This window comes from Triturus cristatus, chromosome 10 (assembly GCF_964204655.1).
Source record: "Triturus cristatus chromosome 10, aTriCri1.1, whole genome shotgun sequence".
Taxonomy (NCBI): Eukaryota; Metazoa; Chordata; class Amphibia; order Caudata; family Salamandridae; genus Triturus; species Triturus cristatus.
This window is the reverse complement of record NC_140593.1, coordinates 1,098,894,261-1,098,912,150: the sequence shown is the minus strand read 5'-3', so window position 1 is coordinate 1,098,912,150 and position 17,890 is coordinate 1,098,894,261. Positions and strand designations below refer to the sequence as shown.

Sequence of the window (17,890 nt, the reverse complement as noted above, 5' to 3'; positions counted from 1 at the left end):
TTAGTACATTGGAGAGTGATGACACACTGATGATCAGTTAAATATACAGGCTGCCAGCAAGGAATAAAAGGTGGTGTTTCTAAAGCTGGGTCAGTAATGGTGGTAGTGCAGTCCAAAGACTCGAGACCAGAGCCTACTTGATGCCATGCAGAAAAGGTTGTTAATGATGAAAGGAAATAAGACTGTTTCTAGAATAGAGTGCCAGCCCCCCCTCCCCCCAATCACGGGGACCTGTCTGTAATGTGAAAAGACGTTTCTGAAAGAAGGCTCACAGCCAAGGTGGCTAGGGCTATACCATACTTCCTAAAGTGAATGGGATGGGAAGAGATGTGTCTGCAACCGGACTCAGCCTGACTCTTTTCTGGAGAGAATGCACTTGATGCTGGTGGATTTGACTAAAGTCATTAAAATGATACATTTCAGTAGGAGAGTTCCTGAGAGCTGGGGAGGAAGTTAGGTTAGGGGTTGCAGGATGGGTGGGTACTCTCTGGAAAGGAGATGGGGTTGAGTTTCTGAGGGCTGGTCCTTAGTATGTTGGTAGTTCTCTTAATGTGTCTCTTGGCTTTCCCCTTTGTCCCTCAGGAGTTAGGGGCTCATTTTTGTGCTTGGTGAGCTATTTTGTATATAATATTAGGTAGAGGTGATTTGTGCTTGCTAATTGATCAATTTTAAGGCACCTTGCAGTGGAGCTGGAGCGTTTTTTTAACGTGTTTTTACGTCTTTAAGAGGACACAAATACAAATATTGCATTTTAAGAGTAATGGCCCGATCAGTGCAATGTTCCACTTCACCTGTTGTTCTGAGAACATTTGGGCCACCTGTGAAGTACAAACATGCCTAAGCAGTGATGTAACTGTGCCGCACAACAGAAAGAAAAAAAAATAGCAACGGCATCTGTTTTATCCAACAGGGTATCCGATGAAACAGTCATTCTGTTACAACAAGCCCTCTAAACAATGTCCTTATGCAGTAGGTATGTGCAAGGAACAGTAAATTTAATTAAATAGCATGTAACTGAAAAATATAGTGTGACAAAAACACTGTTCTGCTAGCTAGACAGTAAACCAAGATGAGGCTTAAAGGACATTTGGTTTGTTGCTCTGTTCACTGCATGCTACATGAATTGAAATATGAATTAGGTTTAAACCCTCCTGCCAATCAATGCTGGGTCAAAAACAAATGCATTCAAATCCTATGTTTTTTCTTGTAAGAAGAGAGACATTGACTTACTCAATTTTAAACAAAAAATTGTATGTTCTATGAAAGTTTTGAGCAAGTTTACATTTTATAGTAAGATTGTGAGTCCTGCGATTCACCTTGGAAGCATCATGTAACTGTTAGAAAATGCAATCTTATGTGGTAGATCCTTTAAGCTGAAACAATCCTCAAGTGACTGCTGGAGATACTGGATTGTTTTCGAAAACAGTAGTCTTAAATCAGAAATTAGATTTCTTTTCCTTCTACTTGGCTCCCAGTGATCCAGGTTGAAAAGGCCACAATAGATCAGTCTTTTGTTTTCGTTACATGTTACGAACACACAATCTATCAATTTCGGAGTATCCTCTAAAATAAAACAAATGATGTTGCTCCTCTAATTGCAACATTCAGCTCTCTAATTTCTTTAGACACACACTTTCTGTTTTCTAGAAGACGAATAGAAGCTCCAAGGGGTTCATTACTTTGCAGCACCTGAGATTTTAAGAAGATGTCACTCTTTGTTAATTAGACACTATCCACAAATTATACAATCTAGAATTTGATACAATAAAGAATCTCATTTTACTGAATCTCTTTAGAGGGGCGTTGGAGAAACTGATTGTATACGTGTTTTGGGAAATAGCAAAGCTAATTATATGAAAACCGATAGTAGGTGAATTTTACGGGGCCTCCTTTTACGTGCTCCATAGAACATTTGCAGGATTCAACTAATAGCAAAAGCAGTATTGAGTCTTAACTATCAGCACAGTAGCCCACCATGTGTTTCTAATTTTTGCTAAACCGTTACAGGGGGATTATCTCCAAATATATCCCACTGTTAGCCCACACTTTAGAACGCTTAACTCACTGAAATGTGGGCCCTTTTTTACCAATTACACAGAAGTGTCAAAGATCCAGGTGTACACAAAACAACAATCATGAGCTTTTTGAAAGACTGTGAGGCTGACTCTGACCCAACAGGGAGTCAGCCGGTAAGCAGTAATGGACAGATTCTGCGGCTTGGAGAGATGAAGTCAAGCAAATAGAATACTGGATCTCAAGGAATCATTAGCTGCCAGAAGCCTTAGTCCTGGGGTCCATGAACGTGCCAGTGTTCTTACTGAGAATGCCTAAATAAGAGGGTCTGGCCAAACACTTACTTTCTACTGCGAGCTAGGGTACTCATGGGTTTTGTGTACTTGTGCTGGGTTTTGTTCTGGCAAATATATCTCCAGTAACAGGAGGTAACCTAATTCCTAAGCTAAGGCATGGCACGGAGAGCATGCTACACAATACACTGATGTACATTAGAACCTTTCATCACTCTAATGGGCACTACATGGTTTGGCGCAACACAGCTTTAGTTTATATGGATGTCATTCTCCGGCTTTCGCCATAGGACCTTTACCATTCAGAATGGACTCAGAGATGGGATATTACTGAAGTGAAAGCTTGCATGGTTGTCACTGCCTCAACTAACTCAACCAACACCAGAAGCAGAGTGTGTAGCGAACACCTTTTTCGGACTGGGAGTGGGGCGCCAGTGTCTGCCTTGCTGAATATACATCTTGTATAACAAGTTCCACAACATGAAAGCACTCTGCTCAGACTTGAGATCAGAGGCTTTAGTCTTCTCTGAATCTTTGTATTGATACTATTGCACTGTCCAATCTATGCCAATCTAAACCTTTACTCCCTCCCACCCGTACCAAACACCAGATTCAGAACTGCAGTCCATTGCTTCTCATGCGTAGGCAGACACAGTCAATTGAGTAACAAGTAGTCTGAGGAAAGGCAAGGGTGGTTAACCTCATTTGCCTCCATACAAAGAACTGGAAATGTTCCACCTTTTGCTGTGGCCTAGGTCAGGTGAAAAAGTGCTGTTCATCTTTCTTGTCTGGACATTTTTGGGAAATACGGTTTCTTAAAATACACAAGAACGAACTGAAATCTTTCAACAGTAAAGCAATATGTAATCAGCATTCCCAAAACGTATTCATCAACAGAAAAACAAAAGCATTAGTTTAAAAAGTGAATTTGAGCTCCTCATCTGCCACAGCACCCACGATAGTTGCTCTTCTGCAGCATAAATTGCAGGCATGGGACAATCAGACAGACTACTGCACGGATGCAAAGAATAACAAGCATTTGCAATGCAATAGGTCTCGCACTTACACAAGTTTGAGCTATTGACATCTATCTTCTCATTATACAGGTGCTAGAGAGAGGGGGTGAGGGTTCATTCCATAAAGAAATTAAATGTTGAGTGCTACTTTTTCACCACCCTACAAAAGCGGTCACGCCATTAATTTCAAGTGTCAGAACGGTACACTGCAAGCTTGACCAAAATTGTAGAGCTAAAAAAGTCTAGAAAGTATTGAAACTTGGCGCTATTGTACAAGCAACTTGACTCCTTTACATGTTCATACCATTAAATGCAGAGTTGGGTCAAAAAGTAACAGTGCAGTGGCTATCTAATCCTAAAATGCAGCGCTGGCTGATCTCAGATCAGATAAGTAGCAAATAGGTAGCCACGTCTTAACTACTCATGTACAACATGCAGAGCTGCTCCCCCCCCCTTACCATTGAACAGAGTAGCAGCATACAAGGAGCAGGACTCTTGATTTACTCGCACAAAGTGCAGCTTTGGCTCTGTTAGGGTCAGTTAATGAAAATGAGCACATTATATAAAGAGAGAAACTGATCACAACAAATTCTGGTTCTGCTTGGGTGCCGGGGTTCATTGTTAATGAAGTATGCTCATGGCTGTAGGTGTTGCACAGGTGCTTCTAGAGGAGAGTTGAAGTTGACTGCGTTCTGATCTACTGAACACGGGACCTAATGCTAATTTTGTAGGGATGCTCATTATGACACAGGGTCCAGCTTAGATTGAGCTGTAACAGTGTGCCCACACCCACTTTCAGGAGATTAATTACAGTAAGAAAGGAGTGCAGGATGCCTGCCTTCTTATAGAGATAGTGAATGACTTCTCTCTTGAGCAGACAAGGCAGGGAGAAATGGTAGAACTTCCACACATGAGAATGAATGTCTTTGAGAATTAATATTTGTTCGAAAATGGATACCTTTTACCAAAGTTTTTGCCGTTTGTAAGTTGTCATCTGGCAAACATATTTTTGATTGGGAAATTGGGTAAAAACGTCTAGTCCATTAAAGGTTTGGCCTCAAAATATTAAAAAAAGAAGTTCTGAGCCTTAATGCATTGCAGACAATATAGTCACATAATACAAGCTGGATATATTTTGTTATGATTTACAATATAACTATAGGTCTTAAAGATGTAACCCAGTTTCATGTATTTACAAAATAAATGCTAACTTAGTGGTGTCAGAAAAGTTATTTATATGCCTACTGATTGTTTTCTGGAAAAGCTTTGCTGTATTCTCTTTGCGAATAATGTAGTTTTCAAACAACAAAGAAATGCCAGTCCAATCATTATACCGCGCTAGGCATACGTCGTTCCTGTAGTAGTACCAAGCCTACCTGAAATGTTTGCACTGCTGCCCATATCAACTTGTCATGCGGCCCCATGTCATCAGTCGTGAGGGCGGGCGCTCGCCATGCTTGTACAGAGATGTGTGGGGATGCAGGGTGAAACGCTGGGGTTTATCTGCACCCTTTTCTCACCTGGAGCTAGCAGTTCGTGTCCGATCAAACGTGGAAATCACACCACTTGGAAGGGATCAGTAAGGGTAGATGGGCTTGAGGCATTATAATTAGCTTCTTTGTTCAGGGGCTCACCAGTCTACCGTTATCAACGCTTCACAGGGCAAACTATAAAATGCCATTTAACTGTATCAGAGGTGATAATAAATTTAAGAACCGGGCAGGAAAACATTAACAATATCGATACAAAGTAGATAGAGCCTATGATTGTATAAGTCTGGGCTAGCGTCATCCCTACTGTAGTGGCTTGCACGAACTGTGAGCTACTTGCTCTACAGAAGTGTTGGCAGCAGACTTATAGGCTGCCTTGCATGGGGTGTTTGTGTTGCCACTACTCGCTGCGTAGAAAGTACCGTAACTGAGCGACTCTCACCTCCCTTGCATGGGGTCCGGTGCGGACTGTGCTGTGCGCGGTAGCCCTTGATCACCTCCCACTCTCTGTTGTCTCTCTTGATGGGGAAGCTGACACTCAGCACATGGTTGCAAGGTTTGATAATACGCAGGATACCCCGCACTCGCAGCCGCTTCTGCTCCTCACTCACGGGTACGCAGGTCCTCTACCAGCTTATCCTCCACGATGCTTGCACCGCGGTCGAAGAAGCCCTCCACCATCTTGAAGAAGTTGGGATCGTCCTCGGCCTGGGGTGCATGACAGTACCGCCGGAGACCTGTAGCGGCCGCAGGGAGTCTGGCATCCGCGGCCAACAGCGCACCCCCGTGGGTAGCGAGCACCCCATGTAGCCGTACATGGTGACTATTTCTAAAGTTCACGCAGCCAGGTCTGGACGACAGTCAGCACGGGACAATAGAGCGGAAGGCCTGAAACTTCTTGCTCTGATGCCACTAACCGACACTGCCCTGAAACCTGACTGGCAATAAAGAATCCGGAACCTGCCTTATTTAGAGGCTGCCTCCTTTGGACTAAAGGACGGGGTGAGACATTGTGAACACTATTCTACATCCCGAGGAATTTCCGGCCTGTGGACAGCCATATTGGCTGTAGATTAAGAACTTCCGTGTCTGAAGTAGAGCGTAGTGCGCAAGTTCTTCGAAGCTCTTCCTTTCGTGTAACACGATAAGGACGTCCAGGTTCCAGACTCTACGTCTGTCGCCTGCAGTGTTTGCTGCCTGCAGTCTAGTCTTCAAACAGCTTCCGTTCGCGGTTCTGCAGCAAGTAGATGAGCTTGCGCGCAGCCACGAACCTCAACCAAACACTAGAGCAACAAGCGCCCGCCATTCCCGCTGTTTCTTTTTGCATCGCGCTTTCACTTTGAAAGCGCGATGCAAAAATAAACATGTGGCGCCCTGTCTCCTTTTGAGACGGTCCATCCGGACAGGATCGCACAGCTTGTTTACGTAACACGCCTCCTTGAGATAAGAAACTGCTTCACGACAGCCGTGAAGCAGGTGATCCAGTCCGGATGGGCCAGACCAAAAGGCGAAAAGGAGGCACCCCAGAAAGCTTATTTTCAAAGGCAGCCCACCGTTTACTATAAACGGTGACGCAAGCCAATGGAAATAAGGGGCGGGGCTTTAAGCCCTTTTCTCAAACTCCTCATCTACAATAAATCTCGCCGAGCGAGCTGCGCATGTGTGCAGCAACGCTAGGAGAGACCTAAAAACAGTTGTGCCACAGGAGAAGCAGTGAGCCTTACTTACGCTCCAGTGTGAAAATGCCGATCATAAATCGTGTGCCAGGAGAACAGTATATTATATGAAGTGTCCAGAGAATCAAGGCCCCTGCAATCCCTTTCTCAGGGAGCATCACACAGGAAATCATTAAATAAAAACAGACTTGCTGGCATTGTGCGGCAGTTGCTGCAGTCTTACTGTACTGTGATGCTAACATATTGTGGTGCTGTTCATATATTCCAGGGTGCTGTTGATCAAATTTGGGAGGTGCTCAGCGTGCAGCTAGTAATTTCTGCACTGCTCAAGATGCCAACACATGGTTATTACCGCTGGACATCCCTTAAAGTGGTATTAAGTAGCTTTGAAGAACGTATTCCTGATGGTCCAGCAGACCTGCTATTTGCTCACTAAAACCTCACACAAAACTGAGGTAACGACCAGGGCTTGCCCTCAGTTCTAGGAGTTCAGAATGGTACTACGAAAGTAAAAGAGGGTAATTCTACAGGTTCAGTTGGGGAAGCGGAGCGAAATACGTGATGAGGGTTGAGTACGTTGTGAATGTACATGTTTTACTCACTAAACGTTCATGAGCAATCTTGTAGCCGGAAAAGGGACAGAGAGCACAAAGTGAAGCATTGCTGCCCTGCACTGATCTTTGACTTTGCATCCTCAGACAGCCTATTGGTCAGTGCAGCCCTAGTCTGCAAACGAGCAATAACGAATATACACAGAAGGAAAATCATCTGTAGTGAGGCATTCCAGAAGCGATATTTTGATGAAAGAAAAATACTGTGTCATAAAATAGGCATGACCATTCAATACGGATATTCTCGAGGGCGACTAGTGAGGCTGGTTTAAGTACTATGATTTCATCGACTCGCCAATTAAAAACGCTTTTCAATTTAAATCAAAAGAAGACTTTTACAGAATTGACATCACTCTGACCCAAACGACGCTTAACAACATTCCAAGCATCCTCCACATAGCTGCCAGTCCAGCAATTTCCTGTACCTTCTCAGTGACCCTCACTGAGGCCTATGCTAGATAATGCCCACTGTGTGCGACATTCCGTGTTAAATAGAGATTTTGAGGCTCTGCCCGCTGACATCAGACGAAACAATGACACTTGCAAAAGGGACTGCGCTGAGTAAAAAGTGTAGGATGTGCATGTTGATTCTGTGTGTGATGCAAGGGTCAGCGTGCAACCTCTATAATAAGTGGTCTGTTCTAGACAATCCTTACTGACCTTTTTCCCCTTACTTGACTTCAACAACTTCATGTTTTTAATGGAACTTAACTCAACCATCAGAATTATCACATGGTCTTCAAGTACCACATTACATGTAGAAAACACTAACTATTAATGCCCAAGGAACTCTGAGTCCATATGAAAGATTGTGGTTGATAAATTGTGATTCACACTGCAACCACACATTGCCCATTAACGATCACCAATACTTTATGAACTAGCATGGCACACCAAGTCCTCACTTTGGAGTGCTTTGTTGTTGGTCCGTTATTGATCACAACCAATAAACAATTGTGACCCGAGGAATCACTGTTAGTCAAAGGCAATGAACACTTCCACCTACGAGTTTCCCTGGGTACATGGGGCATAAGATGAATATTTTGGTGCTTACCGCCTGCACATCCACATGTCACAAATAGAGGGCAGACAAAAGCACCGGAATGTAAATTTTAGAAGAAGACTGATGGACTTCATAACTCGACACACGTTCCATCAGGGGTTTGCACCTGGGTCTGAATTTAGCAAAGCACCCACATTCAAGGCTACAAGGTGATTCCTTATTACTATTTTTTTTTCATCCTCAGGAAACTGACTGAAACTGGTTGGATACAAACAAACCAATGCTTTACAGTTTAGAAAATTCTGCAGTAGATAGATTATTCCACAGAGCTAGGTTACCGAGTTGTTTTTCGCAATTTAAACTTCTCTGGAACCATCACATGAATCGACAGACCTTTACAGTGGTTATTGGCAACTGCTTAATAATTACAATACAAAATGAGAATGTCAAGCGCGGCTAATTATACGATAAATTGGGATTTGAATTATTTATTTTGAATGCTAACCAGAAAAATATTGTATTGTTCCCTGGAAATAATCAGAAATAATTTTTGCCTCTTCAGAAGCAGAGTAAAAACAGTCATCTTTGATACAAATGTCCCAAAAACAAAAATCCCAAGTATAGAATCTGCCAGAAGATACCCTTGTAGAAAATCCCTGCAAAAGGTCAATCCCTGGCTAGTAGCATCTAAGAAACAATACCCTCATCTGACACTAAGTAACAACCTGATGATATCATTTACTTTCCAGGATCCATCAAAAGAATAAAACCCCACAGCAGACATTAACTTTGTGGGGAAAGTTGGAAAGTCTACACGAGTCCTTAAAATCCACAATAAAAACACAGGTTTTCTCAGAAATGACAAGGCCTTGTCACCTATTAAAAGTCATCAGAAAACGTAATTCTATTCTTAAGAATCGCTCAAAATGGCACACATTGGTGACAGAAGCCACTAGAAGCCCACATTGTCCACTAATCAAACATAAATCTATTTTCAACTATGTCACCAGGAAAGATGGGCAGTCATGCGATGTACAATTTTCCAATCCTGTATATAACGAATCAAGGCCTGCCCTTTTTTAAAAGCATGCACAAATAAATCATGTTCTTTTATGGGCGGAGTTGTGATAGACCGCACCTAGGAAACACATTCATTGACTATTCTGCATGACATTGTTTCATCACAAACCCAGAAAGCCAACTATCTAGGGATCCAAGAGTTATCATATTAAAGGCAGATGGTGCAACCTTATAAAGAGTGTACTTGCATTTCTAAATATGTGCATGAAAGAAATTAGTTACTGTAGTGTCATGCGAGTTAGCAATGACAGAACCCTTTTGGCTCCTGATGGACTCCGTAGAACTGTGATGTAGGTGTTAGAGCGTAGTGAAGTGAATGCAGGTTTAGAATGTTGAGTTTGTGGTTACACGCAGACGAATAATGCCGTGCAATATTAAAGTCTGTGTATGGCGTGGTCATTGTTGGGTTCCCAGGTTGGGGAGGACACTACAGTTACTTACCAGTAACTCCAGTATTGGTGTAATTGCTATATTCTCAGACTTGAACCATTCCCTGTTGTCAGGCTGGGATTCCCCAGTAACCTTAAATAACAGTAAACAGTTTTAAGAGTACATATCAAAAAAATGATTCTCTGACCGGGGAAGAGAGAGCGTTGCATGTAAATATGAAAGATGCCAATACTGGAGTTACAGATAAGTAACACATTTCTTCTCCAGCAATGGATCTTTCCCATATTCATCTGCTTGAATCAGCTTGAATCAGAATAGCAAGCAGTACATAACATTGGAATGGAGCCTGAAGCAGGTTCGCCTTACTGAAAGAAGCTGGCCAGAACTGCTGAGTTGGCTGCTGCATTCACATCTAGGCAGCAATGCCAGGTGAAGGTATGCCTCCTTTTCCATGCGGCTGCATTTCAAATGTTCCATAATCATACTCCAGCATACAGTGCAGCCGTAGTTGTCATGCTTCTGGTAACGTGTGCTCTTACTCTGCTCTGGAGCAAACACTTTCCTTTGTTGTGACAGTAGGTAATGCAGGCAGAAAGCCAATGTGCGATGCCTTGTTTGGCAAACGGGTGGCCTCTCCCTTGATAGCCAAATAGGACAAATAATTGATCTGAAAAACTTATGTAATTGGATTCGTCCATAGAGACTCTGAGGCACCTGCGCACATTCAGCGGGTGCATAGAACTTTCTAAAGAAGTGGGTAGATTGGCAAAGAAAGATGGCAGGATGGCTGGTTCAGTCAAATGAAAGTCTGCAGCGACTTTTGCATGAATGTTGGTTTGAGCCATAAAATCGCCTTGTCCTTGGTGAAACGAAGGGAAGGCTCCTCTACAGTGAACATTTGTAATTCCCTAGCTCTCCTTGCTGAGGTGAGATCAAGCACAAGCATGGTTTTTATTAAAGGAATTTGAAAGGAGGCAGCTCATGTTAGCTCAACATCGTGTATAACGCCTGTGAAACTGGAGGATTCCTCACTGAAGGGAAAGACCTAAAGGGTCTTTTCAATATAGTCTTTCGGAATCTGGGAAGTGTGGTCAAGTCAACCCTGACCAATGGATACTTGAGACCGTTCATGGTTAGCTGTCGCAAGTATGGTAGACCCGGATATGGCCATGTGAGATTGGATTTGCACTATGTGTAGAATGTTTTCCATGTAGCATTGCAAGTCTTTATTGTGGATGGTGCAAAAGCCAAGGCTAAAATGCCACTGCAGTCTGAAGGAATATTCAGATGGCCATAATCTAAGTGGTCAAGAACCATGCAGTCAGGCTCAACGACTTGAGGTCGGGATTGGGAATCTCTCTGTTGTGTCTGGAGAGAAACCTGGGATTACTTTTTGACCCGATTGGGAGTGATAGGGGCAGCTTCCATAGGTGTCTATACCAAAACGGGTGAGCCATGACAAGGCAATCAGAATCAGGGAACAGTGATCTGCTCTTCTATTTCTTAATATTATGAAAATGAGGGGAAATGGAGGAAAAGATCAAGCAAAGATGTTCAACTAGGTCTTCAAAAAAATTGCCCTCTGACAAAGTGTGACTGAGAGCACCTCCCTGATTGTTTTTGCCTTCCAGGAAAATATTGCACTGCTATGTCTACCATTTGATGATAACCCAGTACTGCAGCATTTGTGCCACTTCCAATAGAGAACCGCCCTCTTTCTTCACAATTTAGTGCATAGAGGCCATGTTGTCCATCTGGATCAACCCAGCTTGTTATGCTAACCACAAAATAAAAGATTGGAGGCCTAGTCTGATGGCCTGTAACTCTAGGATGTTTATGTTGATTTTCCTGACCACCTTTGATCAGGGGCCTCTCCTGGATAAATCTTGAAAGTGCGCACCCCATGCTTCCAGTGACACATCAGGTTGTCATGATTATCCTGTTTGTTGAAGGATCGATCGAAGATCAGCTTTGAGGTTTGATGGTATTCTCCATCACAGCAAGAATTGGTTGAGCCATCTGGTGAGTTTCACTGTGTCGCACCCTGAGCCCGTCATTTGTTTTCACTAAAGCTCTAGCTGCTCTTCATAGGCCTCATCTGAAGTCTGCAGAACAGAATCAGGCCGATGCAAGATGACATGTGACTTAAGACATATGTGATTATCCTGATAGGTGCCGTTTGCTTCGAGCAAAAATGTTTTTTCCCTAGCCTAGAATTGTATTACTCCTATTTCTGAGGGCAAAGAGAAATCCTTCCCTTCCAGTGCTGTCTATAAGAAATGCAATTTTCGCAATCTATATGTGGAATATTAGTCCAAGCTCTTTGATTAGGCAGATGCAGGCAGTTGTGGCGGCACAAGTCTTTTACTTTGAAGACTCCTTGACGAGCCAGTTGTACGAATACAGGTATACTGGGGGCCTTGTCTCTGAACGAGGCCAGCTACCATCGCCCAACAGTTTGTAATGATCTGGGGTGCAGACTTCAGTTCACAAGAAAGCACTTACAATTGAAAATGCTGCCCCACTACTGAAAAAAATCATAGGTACAACCCGTGATTTGAATGTATTGGGACGTGAAAACACACGTCATGAAGATAACGAAACCTGATTAATTTTAACCCTCCTTGATAATGATCCTAGCTTCTTCAGTCCAGTCATCTGAAATAAAGTCAATAAGAGGTAAAATGTTGGGCCAAATCTGGCAATCATATTGTCCCGTGAAAGCCAAACCAATAGCAGCTTTTATTGATGTTGCAGTTGTACAGCCGACTCCGTGCCTAGATTGTCTATACATATGTCATTCCTGTCTGTAGGTGCAGAAGTTGAAGTGAAAGGGAAAGGATTCAAGCATGTGAATTCCAGAAATATCCAATGCTGGAGAAGGGCTAATTTAATTGAACCGAAGCTACAAGGTAGATAGAAACATTACTACAAGCACTAAAGAAGTGAAGTTATGGGTCCCAATCTATGAACCTAGAAATGATGTTTGCTTTCCATAATCTCAGGTAGATATTCCACCCGAGTGCTCCAGCAAGGTTACATCTTCAATTCTCTCTTCAAAATATAAATTCATGATTTCAGGTTGCCTAAACTCACATAATCCAAGCCCTTGAGGATAAACATAATCTTAAATGTTACTATAAGAAGACAATGCATCTATTTTCTGCACACCTCATAATAAAACTACTTTTGCGGACGATCCTTAAGACATACAATACTTACTCTTGCTATGCTACAATAACTTCCAATTAAAGCCAGAAAGCAAATAGGTCATCAGCGGCATGCTACCAGATGACCCATACATTACAAGTTCAAGTAAATAAACATATGAATCTACTTGCTTCATTCTTGTTAATTTGATCTTGTGATATTTTCTGTGCTGTGCTTAAGAATTATATTTAAGATGAAATCGAGTCCACAAATATCATTACAATAATATATATTGTGAAAATCTTCCTAATTAATGCTAGGTAGGTGGACGGACATGGAAGCCCTTAAACACATCTGGAAGGATAAGAAGTAAGAATGGTAAAATTCTTTATTCAAGTACCAACAAAGAGTATTTATCAGCTGTTTCTGACAATGTTTAAAGTTGCAGAGTTGACTGTATCAAGGTGATTTATTTAGTGATATGTGAAAGATGCTTTGCCGAAACATACAATACCAGTGAGGTCTACGCTCAAGATTCACTGAAAATTTTGCTAACCTGAAGGACAAGTATGACATGAAAATGATACATTTCTTTAATGGTAGAAACACTAGAAAGCAAAACTGTTCTCTTTAGAAATTAGTGCACCACAAGAACATATTGGTCTCCAGAATATCTTGCCTTGTCATGAAATCCAGTGGAGGCACTCAAACAAATAAATATCCCACAAGTATAGTGAATTTAACAATCCCAAGGAAGGATCCATCAACAAAACTATGCTATCCAAATGTAAATGGGTCTCTTGTAGCGTCGGACATACATTTGTATAAGACTAATGGGATGAACCTGGTGTCTAGTTCAAGTGGGCGGAGCTGAGATTTAGAGACATCCTAGAGTATTAAAAACAAACAAAGCACGCCTAAAGTGACTGCGGGGATTATTTACTCTGTCTTCCAGGCCGCCACAGAGAAAAGATACTCACTCAACTAAATCATTCACTAGTTTGCCAAAGCTACGTTTAACGCATTCTAACAAGGAGCTAAAACACACAAACTGGTAGCCTATTTCTCTAGTTATCTACTCCAGTAACCAGAAATCCAGGAGGCCAAACATTTAGCTAAATCCAGTTTGAATTTCTTGTTTTCCACTTTTACAAATAGTAAAACCCATGCCTATGCAATCTGAAGAGGTATACAGTATGTTATATTCAGATATGAAATGCTGCTATTTAGAATACTGTTAGACTACGAATTCCAACCACCAACTTACGTGAAGCATGCTTGTGTGGATATGCAGGTGTATGACAAGCAACCTTGAATTTGTATTAAAATATTTGTAAACTTTGTGCAGCAATTGCACTCAAGTTAACTTGAGCACCCAACTTCTGAAAGATACGATGCACACAGTTACTACAGGGCAGCAACTGCGCTCAAGTATACACAGTTCATTCGACTTCTAAAGAATCGGAAATATTACGCTCATAAACCAAAATGCTTAATAGGTTCCCTTTTGCTGAGAACAGTTTATGGATCAAAGATCCTTCAGCATCCTTCATAATATTTGTGAGGATAGAAGAAATGAAAAAAACAACAACAAACTGCGTAACAGCCATGACAAACCTTTGAGCAGTCACTGGCTCATATCTAGACTATAAAAACATCTTGCAGAAGAATATAAAATCCACAATCCCCAAAGTCGAGTGGAATATAAACATTGAAGAGGAGCAGAGGTTATAGTAGTTCTCACATCGAATATCCCTCCCTGTGAACCCTTTGCTGCGAGTATCACTTAGGCTTTGGAAGCCATGTTCTAAACTGGACCTCAGTATCAGTACTTAGGACCGGATTATGATCTTGGCAGACAGGGTTACTCCTCCACGAACGTGAGGGATATCCTGTCCACCAAATTACAATTCCATTATGTCCCATGGAACTTGTAATACGGCTGATGGAATATTCGTCACGTTTGTGACGGAGTATCTCCCCGCCAGTATCGTAATCAGGACCTTACTTCGAGAAATGTGAAGTAATGGTAAGTTTAATTCAACAGGGACTTTTCTAAAGAGGCTCTTTGTGACGCATGAAGGTCAAAAAAACAACAGACAGATTTCACATATAAAGAGACAGAACAACACTGAAGATATCTTTTCTCATTTTCTTACCTTCACACTTCTGTGATGTATCCGTGAAGGCTGGCACTTCATGCTGCTTGTGTTGCAACAGCCAGTGCAACGTTTCACTTCCACACAAGGTGGCCATATTAAGAAGTTGGCAGAGGTGGGATCGATCTGACTGCGAGGAATCTCATATATTACAGTCCTTGTTTTGCAAAGTGCGGGGACAGCTTCCTCTGAAAACCAAAGAGTAAAGATTATAGATGAATATATGTTCATACCTCAAAAGGAACACAACAATATGAAAACATGGATGTGTTAAGAGTTAAGACTTAGCTAGCGTTCCATTCTACACATCTCTAATCACACAGAGATAAACTAATGTAAAGTGTGCAAAATCCCTTCTTGAGCTATCTTATTAAGGTCTTACTTTCTATATTCAACCTATTTTTTTCCATAGCAATCTACTAGCAAACTTTGCAACTATGATTGAAAGAATACATTAATTGCAGTATTCACATAGTGGCACTGGCACACTCATAACAATGTATTCCTTACACTGGTCATGATATTCAACAGCAATCAATGCGGAATTATCAATTTATATTTAGTTTCTCTGGACTTCCTAAAACATGACCACTTTCATCTAAAAACGCTGCATGATCTCCGATGGTATTTGTTTTATTGTTTTTCTTTATTCAGAGAAATGATTCTATTTTTATATGGGTGCCGCAGTGTATATATTTGATTGCATGCATATGTCATGAAAATAAAAACAAGAAAAAAAGAAAACATTCTGCAACCTCAAACATGGAGGTCCATTTGCTCAAGGGATTTTTTTTTTTTTTTTAATTAACCATCACATTTAATCTTTAGTAGAACAGTGCAGGTACTTATATACATTCTCTTTTTAGTTTTAATGCACATCACAGAAAATATGGGACGTACTGGAGCCAGGAAAATGTACTATTATCTTTAAATTACTGTACTCTGAATGCAGATTTAAATACGCAGGGATGACTAAAAAATAAAAAAGGGATAAAGAATGGAAAGAAAAAATTGCACTTAAGTCCACTTTTTTAAGGCGGATTTACAGCTAATCTGGCAAAATGATGGCAGAAGTGGGCTGACACACTGTCCCGTGCTGTAAGCTGTAGTGGGTGGAAGCAACATGTGAATGAATGGATCAATGGATGAAGAGTGCTGGCCCAAAGCCACTTTCTGTATTTGTCTATAAATGCAATTTTTAAAGATTTAAGTCATCACATGAGGCTGGCAAAACAACTATAGCCATCTTCTGGCCAGACCTCACAACATTACAACACTACAATAAAATCCCATAAAAAGTATACAGCATATATTTAATTGCTCAATAAATAAGCGGCTAACTCAATATCCATAGTACTTACCAGTACTAGTGGAACAAAGATTTGAACAAGCATTTACAAATGCACTTGTGTTTGCATTTCTCACTCACCCTTCAAACTCTGGTCACTGGCAAAACTGTATCTGTCCTTGGTTTTGGAGACAGGGTTGGCTAAGCATGTACACTAGCTTACACCTTGCATTTGTTCACTGGCACTGATTCCTCTTCAATGAACCTCCTTCAACTATAATGCATTCAAAATTATTTGCGTTTGGTACCATTCTAAAAATGTGTGCCCTCAAAATGGCAGAAATTGCCACCAGTAAGCCAAGGCGAGTATTATGCCAATGGGCGTTACCATCATGCCATGCATACCAACATTATGCAAGGAATTATGCCATTGATAGCGTTAAGCCCAGTGACAGGCAACAATCTAATAGGAAAAATACCCCCTTTTTTTTAGATCATCATTATGGCAGTGCAAAGCACCTTCATACCAAGGATGTTCATAGTACGTCAGGAATTACCACTATTACCATCATACTAAGGATCTACATTGCGCAGACAAATACCACCGCTGTGCAACAATCAGAATTCTACCAAGGGGAGGCATCATCTCATGGATACCAACAATTAGACAAGAATTACCATCATTTTACCAGGGGTGGGAATCATGCCATAGATGCCCACAAATCGCGAAGCAATACCACCAATATGCAAGCCATTATTTCACTAAAGGGACGAGCATGAAGCTAAAGTCGCCCAGAATTACCATCATTGTGTCAGAGCCAGTATGTTACAATGTTAAGCAGAGAACACAACTGTCACACCCTCACGCGCACGACAAACACACACGCTCATTTAAACGCATGGAGAGACACAGAGCAGTTTTTTATGCTTCTCTTCCCTTCCTCAGCCATCCAGGCTTCTCCTACTCTCCTGACTACTCTTCCCTCTAGGCCACGCGCCAGCTCTGCTTCCTTCCTGATATCATACACACGCATTAGGAGTATGCACAATAACCAGTCTCCGATTTAGTTAATGGTTAGGCTTTTGCTGTCAATCTACTGTCTGTGTGGATGGTAAACGCTTTTCCAGAAAGCAAGCCTCCCCACTTTTAAACTCTAGTAGAATCAGCGAAATAAAGTGTGCGAATCCATGGTGGCGTGCCTTATTTCAAGAGCAGTGCAGGACGAAACCAGGTCTACAAGATTTGAAAACGTGTTTCCCAACTGACTAAGAATAGTAATTTTTGACATGAAAGAAGTTCCACAAATAAAATGCAGTCACCTGTACTTTAAATATGGGTACTGGAGTTTAGTACAGTTTCTGAAGAAAACATGTTCACTTTTTAGGTCTGGCCCAACAAAACAGCTCTCCCCAGATGCAATGTGTTCAACCTAAAAAAGCTTTTAGGAGTACTGCAAAAAGAGAGATTTTGGCTCTGACCACATGTTGGTAGCTATGAGTACGTTTTGATTGGACAGAAGTTGTGCGATTCCACAGAACAAAATGCTTCCCTTCCACACAGCTATGATTAGTTTATTTATCCAGCTGCCAGTGCCAGCAGTAGTATGGCTTGGACTTTCAGAGCCACACGCATGACATTACACTGTAGTTAAAGTGTCTTGGATTACTTGTTTACAGTGCTTGTTTGCGTCTGGCAGAAGCACTGATGGGAGGAAGCCAGT

General features: G+C 41.6%; 1 protein-coding gene across 2 annotated transcripts in view; it reads right to left on the bottom strand.

The window, feature by feature from the left end:
- The window catches only part of PDGFA (platelet derived growth factor subunit A), an 82,195-nt gene that overhangs the window by 25,234 nt on the left and 39,071 nt on the right, over positions 1-17,890 (bottom strand). For both annotated transcript variants that reach the window (XM_085629324.1, XM_085629325.1), the window contains exon 4: positions 14,882-15,069. In XM_085629324.1, coding sequence (XP_085485450.1) covers positions 14,882-15,069 — 188 coding nt within the window. The remainder of the gene's footprint in view (positions 1-14,881; positions 15,070-17,890) is intronic.